Here is a 26627-nt window from a genome sequence, read left to right on the forward strand (position 1 = left end):
GGACTTAACGCCAGCCTGCATAGTCGGATGAGGTAGATGCATGACAGCCTTTGCACCTTGCCCAAGATGGCCGCTATACTTTCCGACAGACGCCACTGTTGAGTCAGGATCCCAGACTTTGCATAGTTCAACGAGAACCCCAAATCCATCAGTAGGCAGACGGTCCTCGCTGTGTGGTCAACAGCAATGTCCTTTGAGCCAGTCGCCCAAGGGTAGACAGGGATACATGCAGTCGCAGCTGCGCTGCCACCAGCGCCAGGCACTTGGTGAAAACTTGGTGCCGACTTCAATCCGAAGGGAAGGGCCTTGAATTGTTAGTGCTTCCCTTGATCCACTAAGCGAAGAAACTTGCAGGATCCCCTGTGAATGGGGATGTGGAAGTACACATACCTCCAAGTCCAGCGACGACAAAGTCTCTTCGAGCTGCCCGAGCACGTGCTGAAGAATGACCTTCCGGAACTTTTGGGACTAATGCATTTGTTTAGTCGACGGAGGTAGAGGATGGGCCTCCAGCTTATGGTCTTTCACGAGGAATTACCTTGAGAACACTCCAGAGCCGCTTTGGGATGAGCTCTATTGCACCTTTCCTTAGCATGGCCTGCACCTCCAGCAGCAGCTGAGCTATGTGGCGTTTCCGGTCAGGCCACCAGTGGTATTCAGGGACACTTCAGTTGAACTTCCAGGGTGTGCCCATGGCCGAGAATATCCAGCACCCAACTGTCAATGGCAATGTTCTTCCACACGCTGATGAAGTTCGCCAGCCAGCCTCCCACCAGGGTGCATGGGTGGTGGCCCGACGCCACAGTCGGTTAAATCTACTTGGACATCAAAGGGCCGCCTTGAAGACCCTGACAACGATGTCCTCTGAAAGCATTGAACGCCCCCGGTTGGTTTCCCTCGCCGAAGAGCGGGAGGGTTGCCGGCAAGGAGCCCCTGCCGAAACCTTTCGAGGATCCTTGGTACTTGCTGCCCAGGCTGAAAGGACGGCCGCCACTGTGGAGTTCCCAAGGCACGCGCCGTGTCCATCTTGATTGCTTGTAGAGACTAATCTACAGCCTTCCCGAAGAGATTGTCCCCGTCAAAGTGCATACCCATAACCGACCCAACAACCTGACGAAAGTTGGTGGCCTTGAGCCAGCCACGACGGAGGCAAATGCTGTAGCCCATTTGGCGTAACCCAGCATCAGCGATGTCTGTGGCCACTTTGATGGCGTGGTCCGATGCCACTTCGCCCTCCTGCAGAATTTCCAACGCTTCCGACCTGTCGTCAGGGAGGACGTCCAGGATTGGAGCGATCTTGAACCACAGCTCTCGGCTGTAGCGCGTTACGATGGCAATGGCGGCTTTGATGGTAGCCGCTGCAGAGTAGATAGCCTGTCATCAAATGGCATCCAACTTCTTCCCCTCATTGTGCAGAGGCGTGGAGGTTGCAGAGGAAGAAGTGCCCGAACACTTCTTGGCCACTGCCGACAGAGTCCAGCAACGGTTGGGCCCAAAAGCACTTGGGCGCAGAGTCGGCACCCTGTACTTCTTATCAAAGCGATCCCTCTTCGCCAGGGCCGTAGAAGGGTTCTACATGAGAGCCAAGCCTTCGACCCAAATGTCATCCAGGTGCGTTACCGAGGGGATGGTCTTTCTCTTCGCCTTGCGGCACTAGTATAAGAGGCCCTCCTTCTCTGGAGTGAGCTGGAAGAGCTCCGAAGCTCTGGAGATCATTGCGTGCAATTATCTCATCCGGCAGGGTAGACCGGGGAGGTGGTGACGGGAGGTTCCCCATCCCACTGCGTTAGTCCGTACCTGTTGCTGTGTCAGGGGCTCGTCTCATCCCACAGCAGTTGGCGGTGGGTGTGGGGGTCAGGAGAGGGGTGGCAATGAGGTGGAGTGTACCTTGCTCTTGGCCTCCTCATTTGAATCTCTGAGACCAGAGTATTCAGTGCCGTGAGAATGTCCACCAAGAGGTCTCTAGGCGGCAGCTGAGGCTACAACTGAGGTGAAGGTTGAATCAGGACCTGGGGCGTAGGCTGGGCGCCCAGGACACCGTCACCTTCATAGACAGTATCCTTGTCGTAGGGCCTGCTCCAGACGTGGTGCTCCTGGATGGTTTGAAGGTAGATTAGTACCTCTGAGGAGATATTTGTACCCTGGAGGGCCTACACGCTCCCCCTTCGCAACCAGAGGGGACGGTTTCAGTGAGATGACCGGCTTCTTCTCCGGGGTCTTCTGTGGCCTGAAAGACGATTCCCTCCTGGTCGGGGGTGCGCCCTGCAGGACCGCCACTGCTGCCTTTGTGAGGTATTACGACACCACCCCCCCCCCCCTCTATCGAAGGCTGGGCCTTAGTCTGATGTACCTGGGCCTTCACGGTCATGATTGGTCCCTTGTCCTGCTTGGCCTTGGTCGTCCCAGAGGCCTTTTCCTAAGGAGTAGGGTCAGAGCCTCGATTCCCCTTGGCCTTCTCCAGCAGGTCAGTCTTGGGCTTCTCCAGTTTGGCCGGATGGTCCGACTTTCTCGGGCCAAATATCCTGAGCGTTGACTGGTGACTGAAGTTGCTGGAGAAGTCAGATGAGCCCTGGCTGCCGAGGAGCTTTCGAAACAGTGCTCCTGTTGGCCGTGGTGCTTGGCCTTCTGTTGGACGCCCACGGGACGGGCGCCCTCAAAAAGTCTGAAAAGCCCGCTCAGCTTTCTTGGAACTGTAAGAGGCATGCTGCTGGGACCCACCCAGAGCAGGGCCCTTGGCCTGCAGCCACTCCTTTAGCTGCCTATGCCAATCCTTCAGCATGTGAGGCGGCACCACCTGGCAAAACGCAGTCTTCCTCCATGTGCGCCAGGTACAGGCAGTAAAGGCACAGGGACCGCTTCTCGTCCGATAAGACATTTCGCGAGCCGCAGCAAAGTTTGAACAGGGGCTGAAGCCTTCTCCTCCGACATGGTCCACTCTGCGAAGGCCTGAAGAATTTTCTGGAAGCCTCAATGAAGAAAGTCAGCGAAATGCGCCCTTGAGGGGCGCTAAAGAAGCAGAAAAAAAATGCGTCCCCGTTAATCAGGTTGATTGATGGAGCACAAGGCTTGACTGACCGAAAAAGAGTAAAACTGTTCCAAAAAGCGAAAAAAATGCAGTAAAAGCTCGAGAGCTAAACACAAGGACCCTGAAGACTTGAACGTGCAGTAAAAATCTGAAGATGGCTGCCAGAGCAGGGGCTTAGGTAGAGGACAGCATGACCCACAGATCAGTGATTGGTTGTTAGGAGAAAGACGGTTCAGAAATTAAACTGATTTTTTTCCTTTACCAAGGATTCCCAGCCTGACTGGGAATATTCATGAGCATGTGAATCCATGGCAGACCCCATGCTGGAGGAAAGCATGGATATATCACTTTAGGACAGAATACATTCTGCATTATAGAATTATGATCCACCCAATAGCTTGCAGCCAGATACCAGCACAAATTCTTCCCAGGCTGCATCCCTCCCATCAGCTCAGCATGCCATTTCTTGCCTTCAGACTAGGGCACAATACATCAATTTACAGACAGACCTAGGCACTCAAGACCATCATTGTGGTGCCTTGTCACAATAAACAATGTTTTACTCCCTGGCCCCACCTGCAGAAATCCCCTCCCCATATAATCAAAAGCACATTACCTTTGGGATGATAAGAAGGGCATCTGCATAGGCTTGTACTCCTAGCTGGGCCCTACCCTTAACATTGGGCTTGTGTTTAATTAGGGCATTTGATATCGCTACTTCCACTGCACCAGCCCCTGGAACCACACAACCTATGGAAACAAAAATACATTAGGACCATAACCTCAAGAAATCCATAGTTGAGACTTTAAATATCTACCTATTCTGTCAGGCCAGAAACAATGTGCCTACTGCTGCGTAAAGCTCAACTCCCCCGCCCACTTCAGACCCCAACCACCTATGCAAAGCAAAAATTGATATCAGTACACTTGCATATTTGAGTAAGTTAGCACTACAGCAACACCCACTCTAATAGGAGAGGCAGAGCCAGCATGGACAGTAAGCATCATCCCGCTTATTTGGTTTATTTATTGTGCATTTGTTAGGCACGCAAACAAGTAAAATTGTGTTTCACAGGGCAACAGTGAGGGAACATGGGATAGAAAACAATGAGTACACTGGAGAATAAAGACAAATCTACTAGGCCTAGTGAGCACTCAGTGTGCAAGAGAAGGGGGGGGAGGGAGTGGAGAGTGCTGGAGTGCCAATGCTGTCATTTGCATATTTGACCCAAAATATAAATTACAAAAAAAAGACCCAACGACCGATTTGGTTTAATTTGACATGGGTGATTGGGCCTTTTGGCCAATTTGATAATATATTGCTAAAATACAACCCTGGAGGGCAGGCTGTCCCACACTCTCCAGGGTTGTATTTGGCAATTTTGGCCCTTTTGCTTTCTTCCCTTGCAGGTGATGTTGCCAGCCCGGCAGAAGCTGCAGAGCTTGAGGCAGCAGCTGGAGGGAATGAGGAACAAAGCTGCAGCAGTACAGTAGGTCTTAAGTTGTTTGCGGTGCTGGGATCAAGATCACTGGATGCCAGGAGAGGAGTCTGCAGATAAACGATGAAACACTGGTTTCCTGGATGCGAGTATGCAGGAGAATGACAATGCATTACTTACCGTAAAAGCATTTCTGATGGTTGTATCTGCTTAGATTCACATGCTGTGCATAGATCCGACATGCAGTGGTCACTGCGGAGTATTGCATTTTGTTTTTCGTAGTCGAAAAGGGACGTCGACAAGGCGTGTCTGAAATACTATCCCTATAGTGACGTGCGTTGTACCCACAATCCCTCACGCGTCGAGGTCCCTCTGTTTGTATTTTTCTGCCCTGAGGGAGCCTTCTAGACGTGAGTGAGTACAGAAAGAGAGAGAGATAGACTTATGTTCCTTCCATCCGAGCGGGGAGGAAGGGTGGGCGCATGTGAATCTAAGCAGATACAACCATCAGAAATGCTTTTACGGTAAGTAATGCAGTGTCTTCTGATGTTTGTTAATCTGCTTAGAATCACATGCTGTGCATAGACTAGCGAGCAGTACCCAGAGTTGGCGGTGGGTTATGAGAAGGAAAAGTAGAGAAAAGGTGTCGTAATACTGCCTGTCCCACTTGGGAGTCAGATCTAGAGTGTGCATCTAGACAGTAGTGTTTTGTAAAGGTGTGCACAGAACTCCAGGTAGCCGCTTTGCAGATGGACTCAAGGGGAACATTTGCAATGAATGCTATGGATGCCCCCGTGCCTCGAGGAGTGTGCTCTTGGCCTAAAGGGCAGTTCTCGCTTAGCAAGAGTATAGCAGAGAGTGATGCATTGAACAATCCATCTAGAAATAGTGGACTTTGAAACTGCATCCCCTTCTCTTCCTGCTGCCACCGAGACGAAGAACTGATTTGTCTTCCTCAGTGGTCTGGTTCTTTCCATGTAGAACATGACCGCTCTGCGTACATCTAGTGTGTGCAGAGTCCTTTCTCCCAAATTGGAAGGATTTTGAAAGAACGTTGGTAGTTCTATAGATTGGTTTACGTGGAATTTAGAAATACATTTCGGAGCAAACCTAGGGTGAGTGCGTAGAACCACCTTATCTCTGAACTGTAACAAAGGGGTCTAGAATAGAAAGAGCCTGAAGTTCACTTACTCTCCTGATGGAGGTGATAGCTATTAAAAAAGCAGTCTTAAGAGTGAGGTGTTTAAGAGATGCTTTATGCATGGGTTCGAAAGGTGAGCCGAGTCTGGTAAGTACCACATTAAGGTCCCATCCGGGAGCTGGGTCAGCTATCGGGGGGGTGTATTCTCTTTACTCCCTCCATGAAGGCCTTTATAACAGGGATCCTCCGCCACGACACCCTGAGTTGGGAAGTGGTGTATGCAGAAAGTGCCGCTAGGTGGACTTTAATGGAGTTAAACACTAGACCTGAATCCAATACGTGGGTCAGGTATAGAACAACATGTGTGGGAGAGCAGTCAATAGGGTTGATGCTTTTACTCCTGCACCAGATGACAAATTTCTTCCACTTGCTAGAATAGCAGTGGCGAGTGTTAGGTTTTCTGGCTTCCCTGAGGATGTCCATGCATCTTTGCGGGAGTTGTAGATGTCCGAACTCTATGATTTCAGGAGCCAAGCTGCTAAGTTCATGTTCTGGGGGCATTGATGCAGAGTCCTGCCCTTGTTCTGAGACAGCATGTTGTACGGGCAGGGGAGTCTCACTGGGGGAGATAGAGACATCTCCATCAAGTGAGCGAACCATGGCTGTCGGGCCCACATTGGGGCCACTAGTATCATGGTCACTTGTTCCTGGTGCATCTTGTGCACCACCCTGTTGAGAAGGGGAGTCGGGGGAAAAGCGTAAACAAATTTCCCTGACCATTGCATCGACAGACCGTTCCCCTTGGATTGGTTCTGGGGATATCTGGAGGCGTAACTTAAGCATTGTGAGTTCTCCAGGGTTGTGAACAGGTCTATTTCTGGGAATCCCCATTGTGTGAAGACGATGTCTTCGTGCAGGCGCCATTCGTACTCTTCGGGCAGGGGGATATCTCTGCTGAGTCTGTCTGCCAGCAGATTGAGTTCCCCGGGTACATGTAGTGACAGTAGGAACATGTTTTGTTGGAGAGCCCACTTACATATATTCTGGGCCAGTTTGGACAGGCCTGGAGAGTGGGTGCCCCCCCTGCTTGTTGATGTAGTACATGGCTGTGGTGCTGTCTGTAAGGACCAACACAGTCTTGCCTTATAAGTGTTCCTGGAAGGCTTTTAGCGCCTTGAATACAGCTAGTAGCTCCAGTAGATTTATGTGTTTGGATGCTACGTTCGGAGTCCACACTCCGTGAGCAGTCTGATGGGATAGGTGTGTCCCCCATCCTGTGAGGGATGCGTCTGATTAGAGTGGCTTCTGCTGCGGGTGTGGCAAAAGGTTTCCCTTTTCCCATGTTTTCCTTTGTCCACCACCGTAGCGAGAGCACCAAGGCTTGCGAGACCACCAATAGATCTACCCATAGTCCGCTGGCCTGACACCACTGGCTGTTGAGCCACTCTTCCATTGGGCGCAGGCGCGCGAGAGGTACCAAATAAATACACGACGCCATCATGCCTAGCAAGCGCATTGCTTTGCATACCGTCACCTCTCGACCGGTCACATATTGAGGGATCTGAAACAGCATGTTTTGGACCCTCTCTTTGGAGGGGAAGACGAGGCCGTCCCTTGTTTGAATTAGAGCCCCTAGGAATTGCTTGATTTGACTGGGGTCTAAACTGGACTTCTTTTCGTTGATGGAGAAGCCCAACTGGAACAAAAGGTCTACCGTCTTTTGGGTATTGGAGAAGCATGTTTCGTAAGAATCCCCTGTTATGAGCCAGTCGTCGAGGTAAGGGTAAACTTGGATGGACAACCTGCGCAGGTGGGCCGCTGCCACTGCCAGCACCTTCGTGACTACCCTTGGTGCTGATGCTATGCCGAAGGGTAGCACTCTGAACTGGTAGTGTTTGCCTTCTATCATGAACCTGAGGTATTTTCTGTGCGCTGGCAACATTAAAATATGAAAGTATGCATCTTTCATGTCCAATGTTGTCATGTAATCTCCCTGTGAAAGCAGTGGGATCACTTCCTGTAAGGTTACCATACGAAACTTCTGGGGTTTGATAAACTTGTTCGCTGGGCGCAGATCTAATACAGGGCGCATGGTTAGATCCTTTTTGGGTACAAGGAAGTACACTGAATAAATACCTTCCGTTACCTGAGATAGAGGCACGACCTCTATGGCTCCTTTTTCCAGCAGTTGTTGTACTTCTTAGAGAAGGATGGCAAGATGTTCCGGTGTCATGCAACGTCCCCTCGGGGTCTGTAGGATGGGGAACTGTTGAATTCGATACAGTATCCGTGGGCTACGGTGGAAAGTACCCAACGGTCTGACGTTATACCCTCCCATGCAGGAAGAAAGGATGTTATCCGGCCGCCGACCGGTGTTGCATGGGAGGGGACGCGAATCTTCGCGTCACTTGGGAGTTGTTGGGGGCTTGGGAGCCTCTGGGGGTGGACCCCCGACCTCTCCCTTTACCCCGGCGTTGGCCTCTTTGGCTGTACTGCCCACTATTGGACTGGTAATTGGTGGCAGGGTACTGTTGACTTTGTTGGCGGCGTTGGCCACGAAAAAAGCATTTGTTGCCATAGCCGCGTCTGGTAGTGGGCTTAGAGATTTGGTCAAGAGTCTTTATAGTATCAAACTCTTTTTTAGCCATCTCTAGAGCTTCATCCACCGCTTTTCCGAAGAGGTTAGAGTCTTCCACAGGTTTATTTATTAAAGACGCCTGTGTCTCCGGTTTAAACCCTGAGTTGCACAGCCATACATGGCGTTTTAGGAGTATTCCCTGCACCAGGGAACGTCCCGCTGTTTCTGCCGCGTCCAGAGAGTTCTTTACAATGCTCTGGTTCACCTGGGTTCCTTCGCCAATAGTTGAAAGCAGGCGTGTACGTAATGGCTCCGGTGCTTCCTCGGCGTCCTTGCGCAGCTTGGCCCACTGCGCGTCTGCATAGCTAGCAAGCAAAGAGTTGTTGTTTGCAATTCTTGCTGAGAAGGCAGCCGAGGAAGTTACTCTTTTAGCAAGGGCATATAGCCTCTTGCCCTCCTTGTCAGGGGGTGCCTCACTGGTGGAAAGTGGTACCCCTGCCCTCTTTCTAGTATTAGATACTACCAGGGAATCCGGAATGGAATGTCCCCTAATGTAGAGCGGGTCTGAGGGTGAAGGAGAGAAAAGTTTTTCAATTCTTGGATTGACCCCTCTGATCAATGCGGGAGTGGACAGTGAAGGGATGATTCTTCTCTTCACTGAAGCGAGGAGGGGAATGGTCTGGCTGACCGGGGGTTTCTCTTTAATTAATCTTTCCACAAAGTCTAATTCTGGAGAGAGCTCCCCAGTGTCCAGTTCGAAATGTGCTGCTGCTCTTCGCAACAGGGCATTGAAAGTGGGCTGATCGTCAATTGGAGACGTGTTCCTAACCGGTGAATTGTCCGGAGGATTTAGGTTTAGGACATCAGTGTCGGAATATACTGATGGGGATTGCCAGGGGTGTGAAGGTCCTTCTTCTGGGTTTACTCCGAAGCCTTCTCCTATAATGTCTGGCCTGTCTTCCAGACCTTCCTCCTGGTACTGTCCCTCTTAATCGTCTATAAAATCCTCCTCCTCCAAGTATTGTTCCTCCCCAGTGAGGTCGTACACATCATGGAAGTCTGAGGCTGTGTCCTGCTGGGGATTGACTAGCCTCGAATTTTTGGCCTTGGGGTCCTCCTGAGGCCCTTCTCTTGTTCTCTTGGGAGTTAGAGAGAGGTCTGGGTATTAATAAACTTTTCCATCCTCTCCATACAGAGGATGAGTCTTCCCATGGTTTCATGGGGTACTCCTGAGCGGTTTGGCGGGGGAAAAATAGAGTCATCTAGCTGAAAACGGCTAGACCTCTCCCAAAGCGTCGAGGAAAGTGTCCCGTCGCCCTCCGAAAAGCCTTCAGGTGTGCTGGGTGACCCCCCGACTGAAAGGGGTAGTCCATGCCTTTCTTTGGGCTTTTTCGGCGTGTCTTTCGACTTCTGCGTAGCGCCCAACATGTCCTTCGGCGTACGCTTCTGGGCGTCGGCTACAGCGATCCTCGCCAAGCTCTCGGCGACTCGTTTGTCTGCGGAGGCCTGCGTTTGACGCTACGGGTGTCGATCGCTCTACGGCGGCATGCGCCTTTTGTTGATGTGCGCCGGCCGATGGTTTGGGGGCGGCGCCCTTATTTGCCTAAAGCCCAGTCGCTGGTCGCGGCAGCGGTTGCTAGAGGGGCTTCGAACCCGAACGGTCCGAGGAGGCTGCCGGTGGAACCTGCGTCTCCTTGGGCGCTGATGCTCTTCGTCTTTGACGAAGAAGAGCCGTGGGTTGTGTGCTTAAGTGAGTTTGTGTGCGTCAATGTCGCCGGGGTGTTCATCCCCATAAGCATGGCGTGAGCCGAGCCCGTCGGGGCCGGGGACAGACGACGAAGCGCGCGAGCGCTCTTTAGAGGGGTTTTCGACTTCCGTAGCGGAGGTCGTGTTATCGCGTTCCTCGTCACGGTCGGTGGTAGCAGCGGCGGGTGAACCTTCGGCCTTCGACATCGCGTAGGCCGCCCACCTTTTAACCCTACGGTCTTTTAGAGTTTTAGGCTTAAGAAGCCGACAAGCCGCGCAACCTTCCTCCTTGTGATCGAGGGGCAAGCAGCGGTTACACCGTGAGTGCTTGTCCTTCCAAGTAAATTTGCCTTTGCAAAGCGGGCAAAATCTAAAGGGTGTCCTCTTCATAGCCGAGGCAATAAATCGTGATAACCACCCCAAGGGAAAGGAAGGGGAAAAGGAAAGGCATTCTCAGAAAGAACCAGAGATGTCCCACGACCCCACTCTCCCTACTGTACAAGGCCTGTGAGGCCAGGCCACGTGTTCGGCAACGCCGAAGGATTTCCTCCGCTCGTACCCTCCGTCGAAGATCTTGCTCGGCGGAGAACAGCTTCACAACCTCGACGCGTGAGGGATTGTGGGTACAACGCACGTCACTATAGGGATAGTATTTCAGACACGCCTTGTCGACGTCCCTTTTCGACTACGAAAAACAAAATGCAATACTCCGCAGTGACCACTGGATGTCGGACCTATGCACAGCATGTGATTCTAAGCAGATTAACAAACATCAGAAACCTGGTTTCAAAGTTAAGTAAACTGGTCCAAGCAGCGGTGAGCGTCACGTTGCACACGAGTGCATAGTAACGCGAAGCACTGGCCTCAAGAATGGAGCAGCTTATATAGCGGAGCTTCTGAAGCCACTCCCGATGAGTCAGCACATGATGATGTTCTCTGGAATAAAGGCCTTCAGCCCCTGGAAAGTGCTAAAAGCACTCCTGCACTGAAATAAAGTATTCCTGCTCACATCTCTGAGTCCAGCCAGGGCCCTTGTGTTTATGGGTCCCAAAAGGGACATAAGCGAGTCAAGTGACCCATTTCCCCCCCCCCCACCCCACATCATCACTAGATGTGTGGCTTTTGGGTTCTGTGGCCATGAGAGCTACTTGTGCCCGTAGCATTTGAGAGTAGATTAAGCTCTGGCCTTAGTGAGCACCTTCTTATAATCGTATGGGAGATTGCATCCCCCAAACTCTAGTGCTACAGAAGCCAGGCCCTCAGGTTCTGTGATCCGGGGTCATGGTGCAGAATCGCGCCTCCTTCCCTGGCAAGAAGGTCTGCGTCCGCCGGAAGCTTGACTGGAGGGGACGCTGACATGTCCAGAAGGGAACAAGTTACTTACCTGTAACTGTTGTTCTCCAGCATGGGTCTGGCATGGATTCACATGCTCATGAATATTCCCCGTCGTCAGGCTGGGAATCCTCGGTAAAGAAAAAACCAGTATCAGTTTCGTTTCTGATCTGTCTTTCGCAGTAATAACCAATCACTGGTCTCTGCGTCATACTGACCACAGCCAATGACTGCCCTCTACCTAAGCACCGCCTCTGGCAGCCATCTTCAGATTTGGAAGCACGTGAAGTGGCAGTATGACCAAGTGAAGAGCCGCAGAGGGGTAGGCGGGAGGGTTCGCATGTGAATCCATGCCAGACCCATGCTGGAGAACAACAGTTACAGGTAAGTAACTTGTTCCTTCTCCAGCATGGGGTCTGGCATGGATTCACATGCTCATGAATAAAGAATACATAGCAGTACACACATGCACAACCACGGGAGGTGGCAAAGGCTCAACATTAAGCATCACATCAACTCAACATTAAGCATCTTACCTCCTCACCAGGCTCACCTCAGGCGAACAGGTTGCGCAGCACTGCTTGGCCGACCCTGGACTCCTCCCTGGAATCCCGGTCGACGCAGTAGAATTTCGTGAAGGTGTGCGTCGACCTCCACGTAGCAGCCCTGCATATGTCCAGCAGGGGCACACCAGATAGGAACGCCGTGGTAGCTGCGATCGCTCTGGTGGAATGGGCTCTCGGACGGCCAGGCAGCGGTCGGTTTGCCAACCGGTGACAGTACATGATACAGCCGGAGAGCCATCTGGAGATGGAAGCCTTCGAGAGAGCCTTCCCCTGATTGACAGGTCCAAAGTTTACAAAGAGTTGTGACGTCTTCCGAAAACCTTTCGTGCGGTCCACGTAGAACTTCAGCGCTCTAGCTACATCCAGCGAGTGCAAAGTCCTCTCAGCCGGCGACGAAGGCGACGGGAAGAACACAGGTAACACCAAGGGTTCGTTGAGATGAAAGTCCGACGGTACCTTGGGCATGAAGGAGGGGTGCGTCCTGAGCACTACCCTCGTGTCGTGGAAAGTCAAGTACGGGGCCTTGCAGGAAAGGGCCTGGATCTCTCCCACTCGTCGTGCGGAGGTGATGGCCACGAGAAAAGCTGTTTTCCACGATAGAAACTTCAACGGGGCCGAGTGCAGAGGCTCGAACGGAGGTCCCATAAGTTTGGTCAGCACCACGTTGAGCTCCCACGCCGGGGCCGGAGCCTTCACCGGCGGGAACGATCTGAACAGTCCCTTCATGAACTCTTTCACCAGACGATGAGACCACAAGGACGTCTGGCCCGTGGTTCTGGTGTATCGGGAGATCGCAGCAAGATGAATCTTGATGGACGCGTGTGCCAGACCAGCTTTGGCCAGCGTCAGCAGGTACGGCAGCACTTGGGGAGCCGTAATCCGTAGAGGGTTAATCTTCTGTGCGTGGCACCAGACAGAAAACCTCTTCCATTTGTGTCCGTAGCATTTAAGAGTCGAGGACGCCCTGGCCTTTGCAAGAACCTCTCTGCAATCGGCCGGTATGTCGTATCCTCCAAACTCTAGCGCTGCAGGAGCCAGGCCTGCAAGTTCAGCGACTTCGGGTCGTGGTGGAGGATGGCGCCTCCTTCCCTGGAGAGTAGATCCGCGTCCGCCGGCAGCTTGATTGGCGGGGACGCCGACAAGTCCAGAAGGTCCGGGAACCATATCTGCCTCGGCCACGCAGGTGCGACGAGGATCATCCTGCACCGTGACCTCTTGAGCTGGTTGACGAGCCGGATTAGCAGAGGCAAGGGAGGGAACGCGTAGAGGAACAGGCCCTCCCAGGGGAACGAGAAAGCATCGCCCATGCTCCTCGTCTGGGGAAACCTGCTGGCGAACCTCCGGCACTTGGTGTTCGTCGCCGTCGCGAACAGGTCGATCTGGGGTGTGCCCCACCGTCGGAAGAGGCGATCCACCAGATCCTGCCGTAGTTCCCACTCGTGGCACGAGCGCAGCTCCCTGCTGAGTGAGTCGGCGATGGTGTTTTTTATCCCTGCCAGATGAAACGGCACCAGAAGAATCCCTTGGGCGACGGCCCAATGCCACAGGTCCTGCGCCTCCTTGGACAGCGCTGGGGACCTGGTTCCGCCCTGTTTCCTGATGTAAAACATGGTGGTGGTGTTGTCGGTGAAGATCCTCACCACCTTGCCCTTGAGGGACGGAAGGAAGGACCTGAGGGCCCAAAACACTGCACGGAGCTCCAGGACGTTGATATGCAGGGACTTCTCCGTCGGGAGCCAGAGTCCCCTTGCGTGCAGGTTTTCGGTGTGCGCTCCCCACCCTTCTAGGGAGGCATCCGTGGTCACAGTCACCTGGTGGGCTGGGGTCTGGAAGTCCATGCCCGCCGTCAGATGCGCGCGGGTGCCCCACCACCGTATCGCTCGTCGGAAACTCTCGTCGAGCTTGATCCTTTCCTCGAAGCTGCCCGTCGTCTGGATCCAGCGCGCATCCAGGAACTCTTGCAACGGGCGCATCCGGAGCCTGCACATGGGAATGAGGTAGATGCAGGAAGACATCATCCCGAGGAGGGACTTGATGGACCTCACCTTGGCCGCGTCGGCCACCAACATCCGTTGCACCTTGCCCAGGATGGTCCTGGTCCTCTCCTCCGACGGGGAGGCCAGAAGGGACACTGTGTCGAGCCTCGCTCCCAGAAACAGTGCGACTTGCGCGGGCACCAGGTGGGATTTGGCGTAGTTCACGGAGAATCCCAGGTCCGTGAGGAGTTGGACGGTCCTTGCCGTGTGGACCACGGCGAGCTCCCTCGTCTTGGCGCGGATGAGCCAGTCGTCCAGGTAGGGGTAGACGTGAATCCCCTCGCGGCGCAGCTGCGCCGCCACCGGTGCGAGGCACTTGGTGAAAACCCTGGGTGCCGACCGCAGTCCGAAGGGAAGGGCTTTGAACTGGTAATGACGCCCTTGGACCACGAATCTGAGGAATTTTTGGTGCCCCTTTAGGATGGGAATGTGGAAGTAGGCATCCTCCAAATCCAACGACGATAGGAAGTCTCCTTCCTCCAGCTGACCCAGGACGTGCTGGAGGGTGACCATCCGGAACTTCTGCGCCTTGATGAACTTGTTCAGGCGTCGCAGGTCCAGGATGGGGCGCCATCCTCCCGTCGTCTTCTTCACGAGGAAGTAACGCGAGTAGACTCCGGAGCCCCGAAGCCTCTTTGGGACGAGTTCGATGGCGCCCTTTCTGAGCATCGCCTTTACCTCCAGGAGAAGTTGAGGGACGTGAAGTTCTTTCCTGGCCACGGGGGGGACGCGCGGGCACCTTCTTTGAAACTCGAGCGCGTGGCCCCGGGCCAGGGCGTCCAGCACCCAACGGTCGGTGGAGATGGACTCCCACACGCTGACGAAGCCCGCCAGCCGGCCTCCCACCGGGGTGCTTCGGTGGGGGCCCGACCCCACGGCCGGTTCAATCCTGCTTGGACGCGGCCTTGCCGCCTTGGCCTCCTTGGCGACGACGGCGGGGTCCGCCAGACTTGCCTCGTCCTCTGTAGGCCTCTTGCGACGACGAGCGGGCCGCTTGACGGTAGGAAGCGAAACCGCCGCCGGAACCTTTGGAGGCGCCCTTGCCTCCGCCGCTCCGAAAGGGCGTCCGCCGTTGCTGCAGTACTCCAAGGGCCCGGGCCGTCTCAGTATCCGCCTTGATGGCCTGAAGGGAATCGTCCACTGTCTTCCCAAACAGGTTGTTCCCGTCGAAGGGCATGTCCAGGACCCTGGTCTGGACGTCCTGCCGAAAGTCCGTAGCCTTGAGCCATCCGCGACGTCGAAGGCAAACGCCGTTGCCCATCTGGCGGAACCCAGTGTCGGCGATGTCCGTCGCCACGGTGATGGCGTGGTCCGAGGCCACCTCACCTTCCTGCAGGATCTCAAGGGCCTCCGCCCTCTTGTCGTCCGGCAGAAAATCCAGCAGGGGAGCTATCTTGTACCAGAGTTCCCTGTCGTAGCGGGCCACGATAGCCAAGGCGTTGGCCGCTTTAATCGTCGTCGCCGCCGACGAGATGACTCTGCGCCCCATGGCATCCAATTTCTTTCCCTCGCCGTCCGGCGGGGAAGTCGACGTGGAGGCCGCACCCCCCCCCCGCTTTCTTCCTGGCTGCCGCGGAGACGACGGAGTCCGGGGTAGGCTGCGCCCGGAGGCATAGGGGGGCTGAGTCCGGGACCCGGTACTTTTTCTCGTACCGGTCTCTTTTCGCTGGCGTCGTGGAAGGGTTCTTGAGGAGGGAAAGGCCCTCATCCCAAATGTCGTCCAACAGAGGCACTGCGAGGACCGTCTTCCTCTTGGTCTCGCGCCGTTGGTAAAGGAAGCCTTCCTTTTTCTTCTCCTCAGGGCAGAGTTGGAAAAGCTCGGATGCCCTGGCGATCATTGAGTGGAACGATCCAATCTCGTCGGGCGGAGAAGCCCTGGTGGGAGGCGACGACGGAAAATCCTCGTCGTATGCCTCGTCGTCCGTACCCGTCGCTGCCGTGTCAGTCCCCGTATCATCCCCTCGGGTGGACGGGGAGGAGGGCTGGACGGGGCGCGACGGTTGAAAAGGAGGCGGTGGATGAATCCTTCTTTTCTTGGTAGGGGGAACACCAGAAGGTCCCGGTTCTGGATCCCCCGACGGGAGAGGTTCCTCCGTCGGTAACGGTAGTCTCGTCCTTATCTCGGAGCATAAGGACTGTATAGCCAACAAAATGGCCGCTGAGTTGTCTTGCGGCGCTGGCAGAGGGGAATCCGACGGGCGAGCAGGGGCCCCGTCGGTATCCTCGACGATGTCGTCGTCACCTGCGTCGGGGCCCATTCCGACGGGCTGGTCTTGTTCCACGCCTAGGCCGTGGCTTAATACCTCGATCAGTTCCTCTTCTGAGGTTGAGGCCGAATCTACGCCGACGCCCTGCCCCCCCTTCTTCCCCACGGAGGGTTTCACGGGGGTCCTATCGATGGGCACGAAAGAAGACTCCCTCCGAGGAGGCAGGGAGATTCTGGGCCCCGAGGCCGCCACCACTGGTGCAGCCTCCACAGGCTGGGCCAGGGCCGCCGCGACCGTTTCGATAGAGGGCTTGGTCGAATGGATCAAGGCCTTCACCACCTTAGGTGCGCTCACCGCCTTATCCTTGAGGGAGGGGGCACTGCCACGCTCCTCCTCTGCCTTAGAGCTCGACCGGGGTCTCTCCAGGAGCTTCGCCGGGTGCTCGGCCTTCCTCTTACCCGACCCAGAGCGTTGGCTCGTGGTTGATGGTGCCGGGGAGGGTGCGCCCTGCCTGGCGCCCGTAGAGCCCGACCGTTCGGCGCTCCCGGTGCCAGCGGACTCGCGGTGCTTGGCCTTATGTTGGGCCCCCGTCGCCGGGGCGCCCTCAAAGGTCTTAGAAGACCGCTCAGATTTCTTCTTCTTCTCGCCAGACGGGCTCTTACCCTCCAGCCAGCTGGCGAGACGTTGATGGCGGTCCTTCATGGTCCGTTCCGACATGTTGCCGCAAAACGCACAGTCCTTCTCCACGTGCGTCTTGTCCCCATGAAGGCAGTAAAGGCAGAAAGAGTGTTCGTCCTCCTTGAAGACGTTCTGCAGCTGGCATCCAGGGCAGGCCCTGAACAGCTTTCCGGGCGTCGAGCTTCCCTTCTCCTGGGCCATCTCCGAGACCGGGCCTGAGAAGCTTCTGGAGTCCTCCGAAGCGTAGCTCGACGAAATCTTCACCCTTGAGGGGCACAGATGAATCCGACACGGGTCCCAGTTGATCGGATGTAGGATCGGTGGAGCTTGAGGCTCTTTTGACCGAAAGAATCGAAGTTTTTGTGAAAAAGCGCGAAAAAATAGCACTAACGCTCGAGAGCAATAGCACGAGGATCCCAACACATGAACGTGCGGTAAAAATCTGAAGATGGCTGCCAGAGGCGGTGCTTAGGTAGAGGGCAGTCATTGGCTGTGGTCAGTATGACGCAGAGACCAGTGATTGGTTATTACTGCGAAAGACAGATCAGAAACGAAACTGATACTGGTTTTTTCTTTACCGAGGATTCCCAGCCTGACGACGGGGAATATTCATGAGCATGTGAATCCATGCCAGACCCCATGCTGGAGAAGTCCTGGTACCATATCCGTATCGGCCACGCTGGTGCGACGAGGATCATCCTGCACTGGGGCCGTCTGATTTGATTCACCAGTCTAAGAAGCAACGGAGGGAACACATACAGAAACAGGCCATCCCAGGGGAAGACAACGTGTCTCCCATGCTCCCCAGCTGGGGAAACCTGCTTGCAAACCTCTGGCATTTGGTGTTAGTCGCCGTTGTAAGCAGATCGATCTGGGGATTGCCTCATTTGTGGAACAGGAGATCCACTTGGCCCTGCCGAAGTTCCCACTCGTAGCTAGAGCGTAGGTCCTTGTTGAGAGAGTCGCCGATGGTGTTCTTCACTCCTGCTAGAGGAAAAGGGATGAGGCACATCCTCTGGTCTACGGCCGGTGCCAAAGGTCCTTTGCCTCTTTGGAGAGCGCCGGGGATCTGGTTCCCCCCCCCCCGCCCCCCGCTTCCGGATGTAGACTGTACCACCTTGCCCTTGAAGGACAGAAGGAAGGACTTGAGGGCCCAAAACACTGCCAGCAGCTCCAACACGCTGATGTGCAACAACTTCTCCCGGTAGCCACAGGCCTCTTGCATGAAGACTTCCGGAGTGCGCTGCCCATCCTTCCAGGGAGGCGTCCGTCGTGACCGTCTCATGGTGAGGTCTGGAAATCTGCACCTGAGGACAGGTTTGTTCACTCCCACCACTTTCACTCAACGGAAAGTCTCGTCGACTGATCTTGTCCTCGAAGCTCCCCCTCACTTCTACTCCAAACTGCCTTCAGAAAAATGCCTCTTCTCTGACCTTCTCCGACAGCCTTACATCCAATTGGATTACTAAAGAAATTAAATCTTCGCTAACTGTAGGGCTCTCAACTACGGTGGACAATGAATCTCAAGTTCCTCCCTTAATCCTCTGTAAAATATGGAACCTCTCTTCTCTGGCCAACCACTCTCCTGCACTAGAGCCCTAAACCGAGTGATGTACGCTACCAGCTCCTCCGATGTCGACTCCAGTAACTCACCATCTATACTCAATGACGTTCTGTCAAATATGGAACAGGTTACTTACCTGTAACTGTAGTTCTCCAGCATGGGTCTGGCATGGATTCACATGCTCATGAATATTCCCCGTCGTCAGGCTGGGAATCCGCAGTAAAGAAAAATTAGTATCAGTTTCGTTTCTGATCTGTCTTTCGTAGTAGTAACCAATCACTGGTCTCTGCGTCATACTGACCACAGCCAATGACTGCCATCTCCCTAAGCCCCGCCTCTGGCAGCCATCTTCAGATTTTTACCGCACGTTCAAGTGCTGGGAGTCCTCGTGCTTGTCTCTCGAGCTTTTGCTGCGTGTTCGTGCTTTTTCAGGTGAAATTTCACATTTTTCGGTTAATCGAGCCTCAAGCTCCACCCTTTCTACTCCCGTTAACGGGTACCCGTTGCGGGATTTTCCTACGCCCCTCAAGGGTGAAGATTTCATCGAATCAACCTTTTGGGGGATTCCAGAAGATTTGCAGCCTACTTCGAGATGGCCCAGGACTCTAGTTCGTCACCTGGACCCAAGCTGTTTCGCAGCTGCCCTGGATGCGGGCTGCAGAATGTGTTTAATGAGGACGAACATTTGCAATGCCTCTACTGTCTTCATGGGGACAAGACTCATGTAGAGAAGGACTGCCAGTTCTGCACGAACTTGGTGGAGCGGACCATGAGGGACCGTCGATCCCGTCTCGCCAGCTGGTTGGAGAAGGGCTCAACGGGTGAGAAGAAGAAAGGGTCCGAAAGGGCTTCTAAGTCCTGTGCGGGCGCCCCGGCGACGGGGGCCCAACACCAGGCCAAGCGCTGTGAGTCCGCTGGCTCCGGGAGCGCTGAAAGGTCGGGCTCTTCGGTCGCCAGGCAAGGCGCGCCTTCCCCGGCACCGTAAACCACGAGCCAGCGCTCCGGTTCGGGGAAGAGGAAGTCCGAGACCCCGGGTAAGCTTCGGGAGAAGCCCCGTCCGATCTCGGGAGAGGGAGCGAGGCGTCACCCCTCCCCCTAAGGAGAAGGCCCGGGACGCACCTAAGGTGGTGAAGGCCCCTACCCAGCAGGCAAAGGCCTCTATCGAGGCGATCGCAACGACTCTGGCCAAGCCGGCAGAGACCCCGCCAGCGGAGACTGCCTCCGGGACTAGAGTTTCCCTGCCCTCCGGGACTAGAGTTTCCCTGCCGCCAAGGAGGGAATCCTCTTTTCAGCCCATCGTCATGGCCACCATGATGGAAGAAGCGAGGGGGGGCACGGTAACCTCCTTGAGCTCGGAGTCGGCCTCGGAGGAGGAACTGACCGAGGCTGTGAGGATTCGAGAAGGTTCGATCCCGTAAGGAAGATCCTCAGGAGATAACCGAGGAAGACGGCGAGGAAGAGCAGCCTTCCCTTCCGGCGCAGCCGGAACCTAGGCCTCAGGATAGCTCGGCGGCCATTTTGTCTGCGATCCAGTCCTTATGCTCTGAGATAAGGACGAGATTACCACGGCCCAGGCCGGAGGAACCGCAACCTGGCCCGTCGGGAAGTACTCGGAACAAACGACGGAGGACCCAACCCTCTCCTCCACTCGCCCCCGTAAGGCCTACAGTTCCCTCCTCATTCTCCCACGAGTCGGGAGATGACGGTGCGGTGGAGTGGGGCATTTTAGCAACTGCGGCAGGCCCCTGCAGAAGGTACATTTATGGCGATTTAATTTTTATTTAAATGTGTATGGATGCGTGTATATGCTTGTGTTATTGGACTGTGGTGGGAGCAGGATGGGCAGCGGCACTGGGATAGTGGTGGGAGTAGTGTGGTGAGAGCCCAGGGTCCGTACTGTGAGAAGGGTGCGGTGACGGCACAAGTTCATAGCGATTTCTACATACTATCCATCTGGCACTTTTTGGGAGGCCTGGCCTGCGCAAACTTTGCTCAGGGGGGCCCAGGCCAAAAAAGTTTGAAGACTGGTCTATGGGTTCGGATTCTCCTACCATGCTGATGTTCTCACTCTACTTGCTTGATGCTCCGAGATCCATGAGCTCAGTTTGTAAGGAATGCATTACTTACTGTAAAAGCATTTCTGATGGTGGCTATCTGCTTAGAATCACATGCTGTGCATATGGTCAAACATCCAGTGGTAACCGCAGAGTATTGCATTTGGTCTTTCGAGAATGGAAAGGGGACGTCGACATGGGCGTACCTGTAACACTATCCCCTACGTGACGTGTAGTGTACCCAAGATCCTCACGCGTCGATGTCCCTTAGATGAACTAGTTACTCTTACCTTGTAACGTTCTTTCGATGGGATGTTCCTCCGACGTATTCCTTATCTTAGATAGAAATCCTTCAGCTTTGCTGGCCTCGGAAAATTTTTTCGCCAGAGGGCGCTGCGCGTCGATGATCGCCGAGTCGATGACCCTCGACGGCCTCCGTGCCGACGTCGACGTCATCCTGCCTATAAAGGCCGCGCGCAGCGTCCGTTGCTCAGTTCCGTTTTGTAGTCCCCAGTAATGTTTTTGGATTAGACTAATCACCTTGAAGGAGCATAGGCTGCAAACCCACAGGAAGTCATACTGCGGGGATGGATGGGAGGGTCGATAAGGAATACGTCGGAGGAACATCCCATCGAAAGAACGTTACAAGGTAAGAGTAACTAGTTCTTCGAAGGGATTGTGTCCTCCGACGTATTCCTTATCTTAGATAGACTCCCATAGCAGTGGTATTGTGACTGGAGGCGGGAGTAATAAAAGTTATGTTACCCTTCCAGAATGGACAGAGTGTAACACAGCCTTGCCGAATCTAGTTTCTTGACTAGAGGAGGAATCCAGGCTATAGAATTTGGTAAATGTATGTGCGGACGACCATGTGGCAGCCGCACATATATCTCGAATTGGCACCCCTCTTTGAAGGGCTGAGGATGTTGCGATACCCCTGGTAGAATGAGCCCTTAGATTTTGAGGAGGCTCCTTTCCTGCCAATTTGTAGCACTCCAGAATGGCTAAAATAATCCATCTGGAGATGGTTTGTTTTGTTATTGGAAGGCCCAACTTATGTCCTGCATAACCTACAAAGAGTTGGTCTGCTTGTCTGATCTTAGCCAATCTGCTGATATAGAAGCTCAAGGCTCGCTTAGGGTCCAGCCTGTGCAGTCTCTCTTCCTCCTTCCCCGGATGAGGAGGAGGGTAGAAAGAAGGTAATATAATCTTCTGAGTGATGTGAAACTCCGAGACTACCTTCGGGAGGAAGTTAGGCTTCACCTGAAGAACAACTTTGTCCTTGTAAAAGATTGTATGTGGAGGTTTACACGATAAGGCTTGCAACTCGCTAACCCTTCTAGCAGATGTCAATGCTATTAGCAAAACAGTTTTGAGGGTGAGAAGCTTCAATGAACAAGAGTGTAGTGGTTCAAAAGGGGCACCCTTTAGGAAGTTTAAAATTAGGTTTAAATCCCATAAGGGAACTTGAAAAGGTTTCGGGGGATAAACATTAGTTAATCCTTTTAGGTATTGTATTACCAATGGAATTTTGAAGTATGAAGGCTCCTCTGCAGTGCGCTTAAAGATTGATAGCGCTGCGAGATAGCCCTTAATTGTGCCAACCTGTAGGCCTGAATTAGCCAGGTAAAGTAAGAATGACAACACCATAGGTGTACCACAAGAAAAGGGTTCAATATTCTTTTCTCTGCACCAGCTGCAAAATTTGTTCCAACGGCAGCGGTATAGAGTTTTAGTTGCCGGCCTTCTGGCCGAAAGCAACACCTCCATAACATCATCCGGAAGGTCCCAATCCTTGTACCTCAACCTTTCAGACACCAAGCGTGAAGGTTGAGGGTCTTGATGGCTGGATGGAGAACCTGACCTTCCTTCTGCGAGAGAAGATCCTCTCTGTATGGCAGTCGAATTGGAGGGCAGATGGACATGTCTAGAAGGTCCGGGTACCACGTTCTCCTGGCCCAATCCGGGGCAATTAGGATCATGGTCTTCCGAAACCTTCTCAACCTCCTGATCATTTGAGGAATGACAGGGACCGGAGGGAACGCGTACAGAAGTGGGAACTCCCAGTCCACTACGAACGCATCTCCTAGAGCTCCTCTCGGGGGAAATTCCCTTGAGCAAAATCTGTCGCACTTCCTGTTGATACTGGTGGCGAACAGATCTACTTGAGGGGTTCCCCAAAGGGCGAAGATCTCTTGAAGGACTTCCTGAGCTATCTCCCACTCGTGAGAGACTGTGCTCTGCCTGCTCAGAGCGTCCGCTGTCAAGTTCTTCTCTCCGGCTAGGTGAATTGCCGATAGAGAGATTCCTTCCTGAATTGCCCAAAACCAGAGCTGCATCGCCTCTCTGCACAGTGGTAGTGAGCCTACGCCTCCTCTTTTGTTGAGGTAGTGCATGGCCACTGTATTGTCCGTCATTATTAGGACGTTTCTTCCCCGTACAGACGGCAGAAAAGCCTTCAGCGCTAGTCTGATGGCTCTCAGCTCCAACAGGTTGATATGTAGTCTGGACTCCGATGGAGACCAACGACCGCTGATGGTCAAGTCGTTGGCGTGAGCTCCCCACCCCGTGAGTGAGGCATCCGTGACTACTGTTATCTCCGGCCATGGTTGCCAAAACATTTCTCCTTTCAGGATGTTCTCCCGACAGGCCCACCACTGAAGGTCTCGGGCTACTTTGACCGGGATCCGAAGGAGATCTGTCATCCTTCCTGAGAACTGTGACCACTGAGTTCTCAGTGCCCACTGGAGGGATCTCATTCTCAGGCGAGCCTCCGGCACGAGGAATATGCAGGATGCCATGAGGCCTAGCAACCTCAGAAAGTCGTAGGCTGGGAGATATTGGGCATTCTGAAATCTGATGACCATCTGCAGAATATCTCGAGCCCTCACCTCTGGTGGCAAGGCTTTTCCCAGGGAAGTGTCCAGGACTGCTCCAATGAATTGGAGTCTCTGTGATGGTATCATCTGTGACTTCTTTAAATTGAGGGAGAAGCCCAGCTTGTGAAGGAAGTGGCAAACATAATCTAGTTGTCTCTGAGCCTGTTCCGAAGATACAGCTCTGATCAACCAATCGTCTAGGTAAGGGTAGACATGAATCCCTTCCCTCCTTAGACTTGCAGCCACAACCGACATTAGCTTGGTAAAGACCCTCGGGGCGGAGGTTAGCCCAAATGGCAGAACTCGAAATTGATAATGAGAGCTGCCAATTGCGAACCTCAGGTATCTCCTGTGCCTGGGATGGATCGGCACATGGAAATAAGCGTCCTGGAGGTCTAGAGATACCAACCAGTCCTGAAGCTGGAGGGCCTGAAGGATCTGAGAGAGAGTCACCATCTTGAACTTGTCCTTTCGGAGGAATTTGTTCAATTCCCGTAAGTCTAAGATGGGTCTCAGTCCTCCGTCCTTCTTCGGTATTATGAAGTAGGGGGAGTACCAACCCTTGTTCCTTTCCGCTACAGGTACCAGTTCTATGGCACCTTTCTCTAGCAGGTCTAAAACCTCCTGCAAGAGGAGCGGATCTGGAAGCTTCAAAGGGTTGTTCCCCGGTGGATGACTGAGGGATATGTAGGAAGGGCAGGCAGTAACCTTGGGCCACTGTCTCCAGAGCCCAAGCATCTGACGTAATAGCCTGCCATTCCGTCAGATGGTGAGTTAACCTGCCCCCTACTGGTGTTCTGTGAGGGGAGACCTCAGAGTGGTTTTGAAGCGGCTGATGCAGTTGCCGAAGGTAAAGTGGCTCCTGCTCCTGCGGGTGCGGCTTTCTTTCCCCTACCCCGTCCACCACGGGTAAATCTTCCTTGGCCTCTTTGAGCCGGTCGTCCCCTGCCCCTTCCATATGAGGAATAGTAACGAAAGGACCGTCCTCTCCACGATGATCCCGAAGGACGAAAGGTATTCTGACGGATAGCAGCTCCCAATGACTTGGCTGCTGCCTTGGACGTTTGCAGTTTCTCCAAACTGTCATCCGCCTTCTTTCCAAAGAGGGTAGAACCGTCAAAGGGCATATTCAAAAGCCTGGTCTGCACGTCAGAGGCAAAACCAGACTTCCTCAACCACGCATGCCTGCGGATTGTGGTACTTGCCGCCATGGCCCTGCTGATACTGTCAGCAGAATCTAGGCCAGTTTGTAGGGTCTCGCACATCGCATCTTTACCATCCCTGATGATGTTTAAAAATGCGTCCCTTTCCTCTCCTTCTTGGAGGCAGTCAGCCGCTGATGAAGCGCACTCCCAAAGGGTGTGGCTGAACCTAGCGAGCGTACAGGTCGCGTTAATAGACTTTAACGCCATGCTACAGGCAGAAAAAACCTTCTTAGCCATGGCATCATACTTTTTGTCATCCCTATCCTGCGGAGCAGTGGGGTATGCAGATGTGCTGCCTGATGAGGTTGCAGCCTGTACAACCAAGCTCTCAGGAGTAGGGTGTTTTGACAAATATTCAGGGTCAGAACTAGCCACCCTGTATTTTGTTGACAGTTTTTTATTTACTGCCGGGATAATTTCTGGCGTTTCCCAGTTTGTCAAAATCCTTCTCTGTAGAGCAGAGTGAAATGGAACCACAGGATCCTCCTGTGGGCCCTTGTCCAGTATGTCAGTGAGGTCATCCTGCTGAAAGGCAGGAGAAGGTGCAGACCAACCCATAAATTCTATGATTCTAGACATCAGAGCTCTATATGGAGTCTCCGCATGTTCTCCTGGGTCTGGTTTGATAAATTCTGCTTCAGGAGAAGTGTCCAAGCCACTAGCTTCCTGAAGTGCATCCTGAAGATTTTTTAATCTTCCTTCCTCAGAGGCGAAAGTCTCTGGCTCTGGTGATGTGGTCCTCTGTAAATCAATATCTTGGTCTGAATCCTCCCTTTCCTCAAAAATCGAGGTTAAAGGGGGATACATTGGTTTTTGGAATGGTATAAACCCCATTTCCAATGCAGAAGGAGCCATCATCACAGGCCTTGAAAACGTCGATGTCGTCGACACCGACGTGAAAGTACTCGAAGGCGCCGTGAAAAGCGTCGAGAAATGTGTACTAGGCCTCGAAGAACTCGAAAGGATCGGAGTCTTGCTCGAGAACGACGTCGACGTTCTCGGCGTCGAGTCGGAGGTCTTTTGTCTAACCGTTGGCTGTGGAGTAGCCGTGGTTCTTTCCTTCACCGGCGTCGATATCGGCGTCGACGTCGGCGTCGACTCGATCGACTGATGCGCCGATGAATCCTTCGACAACGGCGTCGATGGCGCCGACCTCTGTTTCGAAGGAGTTTTCGACGATGGCGTCGATGATGCTTTATCTCCCGATGGCTCGAGGCGCTTTCGGGTTGACTTTTCCGCCGGGTACTGCGACTCGCGGCGTTTAGATTTTTTGGGTTTTTTACCCGGGGTATCACCCTCAGCTGTCTTCGAGGGGGACGAGGCCGCTTTCTCGAAGACGCTTAGCATCTTTTTCCTGAATTCCTCCCACTCAGCTTGCGAGCTGCGTTTTGTGGGGCAATGAACTCTCTCAGGAGAACTCGACGAAGATGACGAAGGGGATCTCCTACGTCTCTTCTTCGAGTGTCTCGATGTCGACGAGTGGTGGGAGCCACTTCGTGATCTAGATCGAGAGTGTTTTTTATGGTGAGGAGACGAACGTCTCGACTCTACCGAAGAAGCTTTCGAGGAAGTTAAAGTTGACCTACCTCTCTCGAGCTTCCCCCTACGCTCCTTCAAGGCTTTCGCCGTCATGGAAAGGCATTCCTCACACTCCGAACTCTGGTGCGTGATTCCCAGACACCACAAACAGACCCTGTGAGGGTCCGTCAACGACATTTTCTTCCCGCAGTCTCGGCACTTTTTGAAACCGGACCGAGGGGTCGTCGGGTCGGAGGAGGATGCCATCGATATCGAGGTAAATAGTAGTTATTATATACGTTATCTTGACGAGAACTGAGCAACGGTGTTCCGAGGCACAACGAAGCGCGGAAAAACGGAACTGAACAACGGACGCTGCGCGCGGCCTTTATAGGCAGGATGACGTCGACGTCGGCACGGAGGCCGTCGAGGGTCATCGACTCGGCGATCATCGACGCGCAGCGCCCTCTGGCGAAAAAATTTTCCGAGGCCAGCAAAGCTGAAGGATTTCTATCTAAGATAAGGAATACGTCGGAGGACACAATCCCTTCGAATGTATTTTTCTGCCGAGGGGGAGCCTTACGAATATTGGGAGTACAGAAAAGAGAGAACGTGGTAAGACGTCTATGTTCCTTCCATCCAAGCGGGGAGGAAGGGTG

General features: G+C 53.6%; 1 protein-coding gene across 1 annotated transcript in view; it reads right to left on the reverse strand.

Annotated features, from left to right (window-relative positions):
* CCT6A (chaperonin containing TCP1 subunit 6A) overlaps positions 1-26627 on the reverse strand; it is a 391452-nt gene that overhangs the window by 131792 nt on the left and 233033 nt on the right. Inside the window, exon 11 of the mRNA XM_069614878.1 lies at positions 3642-3775. Within this exon, the coding sequence (XP_069470979.1) occupies positions 3642-3775 (134 nt within the window). The remainder of the gene's footprint in view (positions 1-3641; positions 3776-26627) is intronic.

Source organism: Ambystoma mexicanum, chromosome 9 (assembly GCF_040938575.1).
Source record: "Ambystoma mexicanum isolate Mex_15411 chromosome 9, UKY_AmexF1_1, whole genome shotgun sequence".
Classification (NCBI taxonomy): domain Eukaryota; kingdom Metazoa; phylum Chordata; class Amphibia; order Caudata; family Ambystomatidae; genus Ambystoma; species Ambystoma mexicanum.